The sequence below is a fragment of the Lissotriton vulgaris genome, chromosome 12 (genome assembly GCF_964263255.1).
Source record: "Lissotriton vulgaris chromosome 12, aLisVul1.2, whole genome shotgun sequence".
NCBI lineage: Eukaryota > Metazoa > Chordata > Amphibia > Caudata > Salamandridae > Lissotriton > Lissotriton vulgaris.
This window is the reverse complement of record NC_141700.1, coordinates 748,271,067-748,281,954: the sequence shown is the minus strand read 5'-3', so window position 1 is coordinate 748,281,954 and position 10,888 is coordinate 748,271,067. Positions and strand designations below refer to the sequence as shown.

The 10,888-nt window shown below is 41.7% G+C and overlaps 1 protein-coding gene across 1 annotated transcript in view; it reads right to left on the bottom strand.

Annotated features, from left to right (window-relative positions):
* Nucleotides 1-2,760: 2,760 nt before the first annotated feature.
* Nucleotides 2,761-10,888, bottom strand: part of LOC147678564 (extracellular calcium-sensing receptor-like) — a 93,648-nt gene continuing 85,520 nt past the window's right edge. The window contains exons 5-6 of the mRNA XM_086945694.1: nt 3,787-3,910; nt 2,761-3,689 (exon numbers count right to left, since the gene is read on the bottom strand). Coding sequence (XP_086801820.1) covers nt 2,761-3,689; nt 3,787-3,910 — 1,053 coding nt within the window. The remainder of the gene's footprint in view (nt 3,690-3,786; nt 3,911-10,888) is intronic.

Below are 10,888 nucleotides of genomic sequence, written 5' to 3'. Positions count from 1 at the left end.
GGCGCGCGATCGGCGCTCCCGCAATGCGCGTCCGCTGCGCGGAGCCATGTGTGTCTGGTTTTATAACGTCGGCCGAGCGACGTTCCCAGCGAGCCCACACTAAGATGGCCGCTGTTGTTGTTCCCCAGTCCCTAGAGATGACGGCCCTTCAATCAGCCACGCCCCCAGAGTGAGTCCGAGCAAGTAATCAGCTCGTGACTGTGAACCAACAGAAATTATGAGGTACTGTACACCTTTCCTCAAAGTGGATGTGGGTGTAATGCGTGGCAGTTTAAGTAATTCTCTAAATGCACTGAATGCTAGCGTGGTAAGATCGCGTCTGGTGTATCAGCGCGAGGGGGAGGGAAAGGACACACAGGGAAATTCAACAAATCGGCAAATTTTAAAAATAGCAAGGTTTTAAAAACGCATGACCTCCCGGCTCAAGCCTCAGGAGGAAAGCAAGCAGGGAACTTAGGTATGACTAAGTGGGTCATTACTGGCAGGATGGGAGGGAGAGGCTCGGCCCAGCCTCACTTGCATAGGCTGTGTCCTGTCCACACACAAAGGGCTGCATATCCCATGTAGTTAGTCTGGAGCCAGGGCAGGGAAGACAGTGCATCTGTGCACTTCAAAGGTATTCCTCTAGAAGCATCTCCCCACTTCAACAGCCCTACTGTGTAGAAAAGGACTTCAGACACCACCACTTCGGTACACTGCTTGACCTGTAGATACTCTGCCGGGAAGAAGGACAGCTATGCTGCTGAAGAACAGCCAATCTGCTGGACTGCACTCTGCTGGACTCATGTTATGCTGTGCTGACCTGCTGACTGCTGTCCTCTTAGCTGGGTGTGAAGGACTGGACCTGGATCTCTTGAACCCAGAACCTAGAGCGACTCCAAGGCCTAGTTGGCTGACCTCCTGATCTGAAGCCTCAGGGACATAACAGGCTTCCAACTACCTTTCACCTGCACCTGGACTTTGCCTTCTGTGAGTCTACTCTGCCACAAGGTGCCACCCTTATCCTGGACCCTTGGAAGTGAGCCTAAGGTGCTTGCCAGCGGAACTGACACATCCTCTCTGGTGAGCGACATCCGAGCAGAATCAACACATCTCCTCGGCTCAGCCACACAACCCCTAACAGAAATAACCCATCGCCACTACTGCATTGATTAGGCCTATTGCAAAGACCTCTATCATCCATCGCAGTCCTCAGAACCGACACATTGCCCAATCACATGGCAAATCGATAGCTCAGGTCCTCACGTTTCTTATTGACGGCAGCCTCGATGCATCACCAGTGCTGAAACCCTGACTTCGGTGTTCACATTGCAAGTCCCATCGACGAGATCCTCGATGACACAACAGTTCCTCACAAATCAGAATTGCTACATCTCAGACCCAATGCATTACTTTGACTGTGTGACATATCTTTGACAGAGGTCCACGCAAAGCGCCACAACAAGGATTTAAGGTACTCTGTTCAGCTGGCCTAACTAGGTCCCTGTAGCCAGCACACGCTCTATCGCGGTTGGCATGAATTTGTGAATTTGTCCTGGTCCGGCTCAACCAGCTATCTCCAATTGGCGCTTTGTGCTCTGTGGAGCTATTTTCACTTCAAACTTTAGAATTCGATATCTCCAGTTCTTTAAATGAATTTTTGTCATGTTGGTCTTATATGATTGATTAAAAACTTACTCTATACGTCTAAAGCTGCTTTTAGGCTCCTTTTGTGGTGTGTTTTTACTGTTTGAAGTGCTGTGCAAATGCTTTACACATTGCCTCTAAATTACGCCTGACTGCTCTGTGGCAAGCCACCAAGGGGATGAGGAGAGGTTTATTTGGGATTTGTCTGTTCCTTACCCTTGCAAGGATTGTGGTTGCTGCATGACCAGGGCTTACATCCCAGTCAACCAACAGCCCAGATTCAAACAAGAACATTATTTCAAAAACGATCCTTCAGCAGAATCTAAAAACATAGTTGTTTTTACGCCAACACATTTTAGGTCACTATTTAGCTGTGGAGATTTTCAAATTACTAAACAGGCACTGTCCTGCCTGGCAAATGTGCTGTTTTCACTGGTCACACTTTTCATAATAAATTACACTGTTGTATCTATTAGTACCTTATCGAAAAGCAATGGCTACACATTTAGCAATGTAGGGTATAATTTGGGAGCAAGTAATGTGGAATCAGTAGTTAACAAACAAAAAGCACCATTAAATAGTTCTATATGCTACAGAAGATAAAACAATCATTATTCTTGTTAATCCAGTTTTGTATGACCCTTACCCCATACCTAAATTTCCTTGAGAGACTCAATTGGATGACACAAAATTCATGGAGTAAATGGTAGAAAACCAAAAATACAGTGCAGGAAAAAGTGGTGAAATGCTGTCAGTTGCTTGCTAAAGGAGTCATGAAAGTATGACTTACAAACAGTGAGTGAGGGCAGCATGTTGCAGTTTAAAATGTGACTTTATTTTCATAAACGGAATATATCTGTTTGTTGGGCTTGATAAAAGTCTGCTTTAATGAATCTGGATTGGTGATAACAAGCCATTTTGAGTCCAAGACATAACTCAAGACTATCAAAGAAAAAAGTGAAACAAATTGCCAGCTTCTTGACTTCCCTAGTTATAGTCCTTCACATCTGACATACATTTAAAGCTGGCACCTAAAGGCTGTAGAATGTGTGCATGTCACTTCATCTTCAAATTGTCTGGGTTAAAGGTGCAGTCCTTGATCTCGATTAAATTGACAGAACTAGCAAATTCTTTTTACAGCCCCTTTACCTTATTGCTCTTTCTTGCATCCCGTCCCATTAGGTATTCCTTTGTGTTCATCTCTGATCTAAATAAGATGATATAACATTTTGGGAAATATATGCAGGAAACTAAGGAAAAACTAGAAGACAAGATTGCAAAAATTTCCATCGCGATCATATACTTTCCCGTTGTGCTGAGGTAGGCCGGAATGAATGAGAGCCAGACACTTAGGAATGCAAGCATGCTGAAGGTGATGTATTGAGCCTCGTTGAAGCTGTCAGGGAGCTTTCTAGCCAGGAAGGCCACTATGAAACTGATGGAGGCCAGAAAACCAAGATATCCCAGCATGCACCAGAAAGCAGTAAGAGATCCCTCGTTACATTGCATTAGGATAATTCCAGGCTTAATGTCAATATTATATTCTGTAAAAGGAGGAGCCAAAACTAACCAGATAATGCAGAGCAGAATTTGAAAAAGTGTGCTCACAGAAATAACTGTATAGGACAAGTGAGGTCCAACCCATTTCCTAAAGTCACTATTGGGTTTTGTGGCATTGAAGGCAATGACCACCATTATGGTTCTGGCCAAGATGCAAGAGACACAGAGAGCAAACGTGATTCCAAAAGCTGACTGGCGTATGAGACATTTTTCTACTGTGGGATAACCAATAAATGCCAAGGAGCAGAAGAAGCACAAGGTTAGCGACATGAGCAAGATGTAGCTGAGATTAGAATTACTTGCTTTGATGATGGGGGTGTTCCTGTGATGAATGAAGAGACCCAGGATTGCAAAGGGGATCACTGATAATGACATGCTGATCACTGCTAAGGTGATACCAAAAGGTTCTGTGTAGGCAAGAAACTCTGTGACTTTTGGGATACATCTGTCCTGGTTATTGTTGGGCCACTGATCCCAGGGGCATGGCATGCATTCCGTAGAATCTAAGAAATGAAAATGATGAAACATACATTATTAGAGCTATTTCCTTAACTAAAGCACAGCATTCTATCAAATGCCCCCTTTTGCTTGTTCTCTTACCTAGCTGGTAAGAAATCTCCCCCCGTAGGCATTGCACACACTGGAAGCAGCAGATTGGTTTTCCAGGTATGACACCTTTTCGGAATCCAGTGGGGCAGCTGGGAGTGCATACTGAGACAGGGATCTGGGTGGAGAAAACAAGGTCAAATGAAATTAGAGTTACATTGAACCTTTAAAGTTTAGTTGAACATTTTAGATATAACTACCAAAAATGTTTTGTGCCTCAAACATTCATATGAAAATGAAATGGCTACATACAGGAGGCATGACAGAAGTCCCAAATGGGACAGAATATAATGGTGGGAGTATATTGCAGATACTAACAATGACAGATGTTTGCTGAAGGGAACCAATTTTAGTGGGATTAACAAAGGAGCAAACAGAAATTTACATCACTTCATTTCACAGCATCGTTTTCTACAGCAAGTGGTATCACTGGGTTCCCCCCAAAAACATTTTTACAAGAAGATAGACAAGAATACCTAAATTCTCAGTATATTATCAGAGGAATTGATGTTACTTCAGTTCTCTGAATGTATCTCTATTGACAGTAACTTCAAGGCAGTTGACAGTGTTCATCTGTAACCGAAACAAAATCTCAGCATTTCCCACCAGCCAGCTCTACCAGAAGGAACATCAGCGTGTTTCCCGGTATCCATCTCTGCATGAGTAACATGAATGGTTTCCTATCAGAATCACTTTTACAAGAAGAAACCAGACAAGCAGACCTCATTCCCCAGCATCTTTTTCACTAAAGGAAGTGAAATCAATGTAGTTCTTTCATATATAGGGAAGCAATGGTTCTTCTGGACAATGTATGAATACAATGGCAATTAACACTGGGAAAAGGATGTCAAAAGAACAACTTTAATGCAGAAGAGAATCAGGAGACCAAATGCTGTTTGCACAAAATAGCGTCCGTATTGAAAAAGCATATAAACTGTGCTCTGTGACTCAAGTGAAAAATAGAACCAACACAACTTTAGTGACCAATTGTAATATACAGCAAGATTTACTAATACATGAAAACAACCATTTCTGAATAAACAATTTCCTAGAACAGCGTCTGTATTAATTTAGAGAGGCTTTAAATGGTTCATTTAAAATGCGAGACAACAATGTTTCAACCCTGCAAACAATGGGGGGTCTCATCTGGATCTAAAAATGAAGAACACCTTGATCCAGCAGTGAACTAGCAACAGATACTCCATACCATATACTCACTTGGGCCCATAAACACACATACATGCACAAGCCAGTAAAAACCGCTGGAGTCAAAGTTTTTGTTTATTCTTACTTCCAGATTTGTTACCCATCATTCCTAACTAATCTTTCACTGATCAAAAGTTCTTTCCTCTGGTCAATGGACCATTAGTTGAACTGGTGAAATGACATAAGGTATTTCTCTTTGCAATGAAATGACCAACAGACTCTGGAAAATTGTAAAGCTTTATCTGAATTAATTTCAAGTGAACCACTTACAAAGTGCAGTACAGTCTCCGTCACTCATAGGAAGGAAGATTCAATTAATCAATCATCAAACAAATATATATCACTCTCTGTGAAAACCAATCCCCATGGCCAACGAGCTGGGAAGGGTACCCTGGGAAAGATCAAGCAACAAAGACTTCAGGCCAGGAATCAGAGAGGATAGATGACCTCTCTAATACCGAAAGCACCCCTCTCTGATACTCTCTTCCTCCTCGAAATTCTTCCGCAATCTTCTTCTAAATTAATTAAGTCAAAGTTGATGGTTCTGCATTCGATTCTTCGTCAGTCCGACAGCATCCCGATCTCTTTAGCATTCAGCAAAACTCTGTCTCTCTCAGCATCATCATCTGCATCGCATCTGCGTCTCTATCGGCATCTGACTAACTAACTAAAATCTACCTCAATTTTACCTTTCAATATTCATGTACCACCCATTACTGTTTCAATATCACAAAAATACTAACTCTGATTGGACAGGCAAAGGGAGGTGATCATCACACCATGCTTATTTTTCAATTTAGTCTTTCAATCCATTTTTCAAAGATCCCACCCTTTAATTGTTATTCATAAATCTTTATTCCCACCCGTATTCACATTTTATTAGACACAAAAGTATAATTTTCATGCGTTCCCATTCATTTCAGAGGACTTCGGTGCTGGTTCCTAGGGTATGTATCTCTTGCGTCCTTGGACTGTGTTCAAGAGTCACATCACTTCTGCTGGCTCAATCACACCATGCATGTATGGAGGTCAGGTGGGTTATAGACTTTGGATTTGTACGAGAGACCCAAATGCATACTAATAGGAAAGTCAAAAAGACAAATAATAATTCCCAAATAAAATGGTTTCACTGTATACCACCAATCTCCACACTAACCCCATTTGGTGCACAGACATAATATCGACTCCAAAATATCGACTGGTCATAATATCGACTTTTAAATATAGACTGGACAAAATATCGACAGGACAGAATATAGATGACCAAAATATCGTTTTTAAGGTAAGTGATATAATATCGAGTGTTAAAAATATAGATAGTAAAACATATCGATTTTTTTATAATATCTAATTTTTTATAGTGTATTTTTATGGTATAATATGTGTGAAAAGTGTGTATTTATGTTATAATTAATTTTTATTAATGATTTTAGTTTTTATAATTATTGCGTAATTTAATTCTGTAGCGGGTTGTGGGTTTATAGGGGAATAGGGTGGGAAGTATTTTAATTATAATTAAATAAATATATAGATTTATTTATTGATAGTAAATTTAAATTAATAGTTAATTAATTTATAATAGTTAATTAATTAAATTTTAATTGGTAATTAAATATAATTAATTGATTAATTGGTAATTATGTAAATTTTACTAAATTATTTTTGTAGCGGGTTGTGAGTTTATAGGGGAATTGGGTGGGAAGTGATTAAATTATAAATAATTAATTAATTACATTTATTTATATTTATTTAATTTCAAATAATTGTTAAATACTTTTTCATTATTAAATAATTAATAGTAAATATTTTTATTAATTAGTATTAATAGGTGATCAATAGAAATAATTATTGTTAATTAGTAAATTTAATATATTAATTATTAAATTGTATACAAATATTATTTATTTTTAATTAATTATTAATAGATATTCAATAATACATTTTATATTTATTTATGAAGTATTTACTTTCCCTAATGTTGTATTCTCTGGAGTGGGAATAGTAATTTTAACCCCTACGCTATCCAACTTTTTCCCTACTGTTGCACCCACTGGAGTGGGAATAGTAATTTTAACCCCTACGCTATCCAACACTTTCCCTACTGTTGCACCCTCTGGAGTGGGAATAGTAATTTTAACCCCTACGCTATCCAACGCTTTCCCTACTGTTGCACCCACTGGAGTGCGAATAGTAATTTTAACCCCTACGCTATCCAACGCTTTCCCTACTGTTGCACCCACTTGAGTGGGAATAGTAATTTTTACCCCTACGCTATCCAACGCTTTCCCTACTGTTGCACCCACTGGAGTGGGAATAGTAATTTTTACCCCTACGCTATCCAACGCTTTCCCTACTGTTGCACTCTTTGGGGTGGGAATAGTAATTTTAACCCCTACGCTATCCAACGCTTTCCCTACTGTTGCACCCACTGGAGTGGGAATAGTAATTTTTACCCCTACGCTATCTAACGCTTTCCCTACTGTTGCACTCTTTGGAGTGGGAATAGTAATTTTAACCCCTACGCTATCCAACGCTTTCCCTACTGTTGCACTCTTTGGGGTGGGAATAGTAATTTTAACCCCTACGCTATCCAACGCTTTCCCTACTGTTGCACCCACTGGAGTGGGAATAGTAATTTTTACCCCTACGCTATCTAACGCTTTCCCTACTGTTGCACTCTTTGGAGTGGGAATAGTAATTTTAACCCCTACGCTATCCAACGCTTTCCCTACTGTTGCACCCACTGGAGTGGGAATAGTAATTTAAACCCCTACGCTATCCAACCCTTTCCCTACTGTTGCACTCACTGGAGTGGGAATAGTAATTTTAACCCCTATGCTATCCAACGCTTTCCCTACTGTTGCACCCACTGGAGTGGGAATAGTAATTTTAACCCCTACGCTATCCAATGCTTTCCCTACGCTTGCACTCTTTGGAGTGGGAATAGTATTTTTTACACTTCTGCTATTGTACGGTAATACAATAGTATCTTATTTAATTATAGTATGTTACTATATATATATGTTTTAACAAATATGATTGTAAAACATTTTTTTTATTTATTTCATTTATTATTTAAATATTATAAGTTAATTTAAGTATGTTTAAGTATATTTTAGTAATTAAATTTTTATATTAATTTAATTTAACACTGTTTTTAATAAAGTCGATATTTTTTAAAACTATATTTTTGTAAACGATATTTACTACTCGATATTTTTGTACTTACCTGTTTGTAGATACAAACTCGATATTTTGTCTGTCGATATTTTGTCCACGATATTTTTGCAAGTCGATATTTTGTCCCTCGATAATATTTCAGTGATCCCCACTATCCTCACTCCCCTTTCTATCTGGTGACCCAAGTATTTAACCCCTGTTCAGCAAAATTGCAATTTTTCTGGTGACACCTTGTGTCCTCCGTCAGCCAAATGATTCAGTAATGCTATTGAATCAGTAACAGTCATCTCGAGATTTCGATGCCACAAGTAAGTCATCGATATACTGCACTAAGACTGAATTTCTGGGCACAATTAACTTTTCTGGGCACTTTTTCAAAATGTGATTGAAAATTGAAGTATTTTCTGTATAGCCTTGAGGAACTTGGTTCCATGCATCAAATTTAAAAGAAAAAACATACTAGCTCTCGGAATGGAAAGGAATGGAAAAAGATGCTTGACACAAATCAATTACAGTAAACCATCCTGTATTCCAGGGTATCTGATACAAAATCAATGCTGGATTTGGTACTACAGGACAACAAGGCACTACAATTTTGTTAATCTTTCTTAAATCCTATACTATCCAGTACTTTCCACTAGGCTTGTTGAGTCCTATTATAGGCGAATTACAAGGACTACTCATTATTTCTTTTAAGATGCCCGGTTTAATCATATGGTCAATTTGTGAAGCCACACCTGCTTTCACTTCTGGAGTCATTTTGTATTGTCTGGTGTTGGCGTAAACTGCACCTTCAATCACCATCACATTCAAGGGGTCTACATTTGCCATTAGCTCTATTTCTCTTCCGGTGAAATCCCATACTTCTGCATTCACGTTGTTTTTAGCTCTTCTGGTAAGTCATCTTTTGTCATCAAAAAATACATTTAATCTATTTCTGTGCCTTGTTTAGCTAACGTTGTCTTATATACAATATCCTCATCAGGGGTTTGAAGAGTAACACCATCCGGGTGTTGTGCAGGTCAATTTGCACAGCAAATCTCTTCCTAGTAAATTCACTGGGCTAGAGTCGCACACCACGAATCTGTGCATGACTTTAAAATTTCCGATGTGTACCTCCATAGGCTCTGTAATTGGGTCTCTAAACTGCTGATTCAAGACTCCGACTACTTGGATTGCTTCTCCCGAGAGGGGTAGGTTTGAGATGTCTGCTGTTCTCACAGTAGAACAGGTAGTATCAGTATCCAATAGTAAAGTCAATCAATCAGGAGTTTGTTAAAGCGCGACTACTCACCCGTAAGGGTCTCAAGGCGCTAGGGGTGGGGGGGAGGGGGGGTGCAGGTCCCATTCCATCAAGGAGGGGGTCTGTCGAAGAGCCAGGTTTTTAGGTTTTTTGCGAAGATGGGGAGCGATGTTGTCTGTCTGAGGTGGAGCGGAAGGGCGTTCCATGCTTTGGCCGCGAGGAAGGAGAAGGAGCGGCCTCCCGATCTGGTCTTTCTGGTGTGAGGGACCACGGCATAGGAAAGCTGGGCTGATCGTAGGGTCCTTTGGGGTGCGTGGAATTTGAGTCGGCTGTTCAGGTATGCTGGTCCGGTGCCGTGGAGGGCCTTGTGTGCGTGGGTGAGCAGCTTAAAGGTGATTCTCGCCTCGACGGGGAGCCAGTGGAGTGTGCGCAGGTGCTGGGAGATGTGGCAGTGTTTTGGCAGGTTGAGGACCAGTCTTGCGGCGGCATTCTGGATGTTCTGCAGCTTGCGGATGAGGTTTTTGTTTATTCCGGCGTAGAGTGCGTTGCCGTAGTCGAGTCTGCTGGTGACCAGGGCGTGAGTGACTGTCTTTCGGTGTTCGAGGGGGATCCATTTGAAGGTCTTACGAAGGAGGCGGAGGGTGTGGAAGCAGGAAGATGAGACAGAGTTGATCTGGCGGTCCATTTTGAGCTCGGAGTCCAGCATGATTCCCAGGTTGCGTGCGTGGTCTGTGGGGGTTGGCGGGTTTCCGAGGGCGGAGGGCCACCAGGTGTCGTTCCAGGCGTCGGGGTTTGGGCCCATGATGAGTACTTCTGTTTTGTTGGTGTTTAGTTGTAGGCAGCTGTTTTTCATCCATTTGGCGACGGCTTCCATGCCTTCTCGAAAGTTGCGTCTGGCGGTGTTGGGCTCGTTGGATTGGGAGAGGATGAGCTGGGCGTCGTCTGCGTATGACACGATGTTGAGTCCGTAGGTTCTGACGATGGGGGCAAGTGGAGCCATGTAGACGTTGAAGAGCGTCGGGCTGAGGGAGGAGCCCTGGGGGACTCCGCAGGTGGTAGGTGTGGGGTCCGAGAGGAAAGGGGGGAGTCTGACCCGCTGCGTCCTGCCGGAGAGGAAGGAGCAGATCCAGTCGAGGGCCTTGTCCTGGATTCCTGCATCGTAGAGTCTGCGTATTAGGGTGCGGTGGGAGACGGTGTCGAACGCCGCTGATAGGTCGAGGAGCATGAGGGCTACTGTTTCTCCTTTGTCCAGTAAGGTGCGGATGTCGTCTGTTGCGGCGAGGAGGGCGGTTTCCGTACTGTGGTTTTTTCTGAAGCCGGATTGGGAGGAGTCGAGGATGTTGTGTTCTTCAATTAATGTGGCGAGTTGGCTGTTGATGGCTTTCTCGATGACTTTCGCTGGGAACGGGAGCAGGGAGATGGGTCTGTAAGTAAGTAATAAATTTATTGTGCAGTTAATTAAAACCA